The sequence below is a fragment of the Micropterus dolomieu genome, linkage group LG08 (assembly GCF_021292245.1).
Source record: "Micropterus dolomieu isolate WLL.071019.BEF.003 ecotype Adirondacks linkage group LG08, ASM2129224v1, whole genome shotgun sequence".
NCBI lineage: Eukaryota > Metazoa > Chordata > Actinopteri > Centrarchiformes > Centrarchidae > Micropterus > Micropterus dolomieu.
Genome location: NC_060157.1, coordinates 24900286 through 24902593, shown reverse-complemented (window position 1 = coordinate 24902593; position 2308 = coordinate 24900286). Strand labels below are relative to the sequence as shown.

Genomic DNA, 2308 nt, shown 5'->3' with positions numbered 1-2308 from the left:
TTTGCACAAAACCAAAGATTCAGTACTGAAATTTCCTCACTAGAACATGACCCAAAGACTGTTTTTAAAGACAGTCCTCTGTATCGCCTCGACCCCTTCATCGAAGATGGCATCCTCAGAGTTGGTGGACGTCTGTTTAAATCTGCACTGCCGTGGGAGGTAAAGCATCCTGTGATTCTGTCAAAGGATTTGCATGTTTCCCAGCTCATATTGCGTTACATCCATTGCCAACTTGGACATGCTGGACGCAATCACATGCTGCACAGATTGAGACAGAAGTATTGAGAAGTTTGTTATTATTTGTTTTTGTTTAAGTTTATGGACAAATAGCCACTACAGTGATGAAGTTGCAGATGCAGAGTATGACGCATAGATGGAGGGAGAAGGAAGATCAGACAGAGGCTATTGGACAGGAGGGGAGGGAGAGAAGGAGATGAGGAGAGATATAAATCAGCTTTATGACAGAACTTTGCTGACAAAGCTGTGTGTTCAGCAGCTTCTCCTCTCCTCCTCTCTCTCTGATGATGCAGACCCTGGAGGAAGCTGAACTCTGCTTTCCACAACTCCTCAACATTTCCTGCAAGAAGCACATTCGCCCTCAGTCTGAGGCAATGTTCATTTATGTTGTGCTGTCCTCCATCTCTCTGCTCACTGCGGCTCTCAACCTGCTGGTCATCATCTCCATCTCCCACTTCAGGCAGAGTTAAATATTTTAGCATTGATAATGTTTTGTTGTAGTGAGATCTGAGCATTACATCCTGATGGTTTGATGAGACTTTTGTTTATTAACAGTGCTTATTACAGCCACGTTTATTATATAGATACACTGGAGTTTTAACTCATTAATGTCATTAATGCTTATATAAAAAAACTACTTCTATTGGCAATAATGTTGTTTGTAATATTTGTGTTTGTAACATTCACAGTGATGATATTCTCTCCCTTCAGGCAGCTCCACACCCCCACCAACCTCCTCCTCCTCTCTCTGGCTGTCTCAGACTTCCTTGTGGGCCTCCTTGTGATGCCGTTTCAAATCCTCTCAACAGAGCCCTGCTGGCTCCTGGGTGACCTGGTGTGTGTTCTGTATCATTTTATACCCATAATCACTCTCTCTGCCTCAGTGGTAAACATGGTGCTCATATCAGTCGACCGTTATGTGGCTATCTGTGACCCTCTGCACTACCCCACCAAAATCACTGCAAAGAGAGTTCAAATCTGGGTTTTCCTGTGTTGGGGTTACTCTGTTTTTTACAGTGTTGTGCTTTTATATGATAACCTGAAACAACCAGGAATGTATAATTCCTGCTATGGAGAATGTGTGATTAACGTAATAGGAGTTGTTGACCTTATTTTCAGCTTCATCATTCCCATCACTGCCATCATCATTCTGTATGTGAGAGTGTTTGCAGTGGCTGTGTCTCAGGCTCGTGCCATGCGCTCCCACATTACAGCAGTCAACCTGAAGCGATCAGCGACTGTAACAGCTAAGAAATCTGAGCTGAAAGCAGCCAGGAGTCTTGGTGTTGTTGTTGCTGTGTTTCTCATGTGTTACTGTCCATTTTACTGTGTCTCTCTCTCAGGCTACGAACTTGTAATTGGTTCTTCAACTGAGGTTCTTATGATATTTGTGGTACTGTTTAACTCCTGCCTAAACCCTTTGATCTACGCATTTTTCTACCCCTGGTTTAGAAAATCTGTTAAACTCATTGTTACACTTCAGATACTGCAGCCTCACTCCTGTGGGGCCAACATACTGTAGAGAGAGACTGTGGAGTGACTGACACGAGACACATGAGCTTTTCTGTGAAGGAGGAAATTATGTGCTGTTGCAGAGTCACTGAAGTGATGAGGACCTATTCTGAACAAATACACAAATGCTGTCATAATCTTTATTTTATTAATCTTGTAAGCATATATGTTACGCAAATACTCTCTGTTGTAACTTTCTTCATCGCAATTCATTGACAGACTTTTCTCCAGTTATTAAACTTTGAATAATCAATCACAGTGATAATCACCACAATGAACGGAAACACATTTATTTTCCAACAGTCCAATGTCAAGTTAAATTTTGCCAGAAATTTCTTTAAGTTTGTGTATATTTTTGTACAAACACACTAATGGAATTCTTGAACATGAACATTTTTTTTCTGGTTTATACATGTTTAGAAAATAATGTGGGTAAACTCACAATTTAAAATAAAAATTAATGACTTCATATTTAAGTGAGAAACTTCTCAACTTGTTTTTTGATGTTATTAAAATAGAATTATATAGAAAACAAAGAAAGATGAGTAAGGTTTTTGCA

General features: G+C 40.2%; 1 protein-coding gene across 1 annotated transcript in view; it reads left to right on the top strand.

Annotated features, from left to right (window-relative positions):
* LOC123974997 (trace amine-associated receptor 13c-like) overlaps positions 1–2067 on the top strand; it is an 8366-nt gene extending 6299 nt beyond the window's left edge. The window contains exon 3 of the mRNA XM_046056089.1: positions 949–2067. Within this exon, the coding sequence (XP_045912045.1) occupies positions 949–1759 (811 nt within the window). The 3' untranslated portion in view covers positions 1760–2067. The remainder of the gene's footprint in view (positions 1–948) is intronic.
* Positions 2068–2308: the final 241 nt, after the last annotated feature.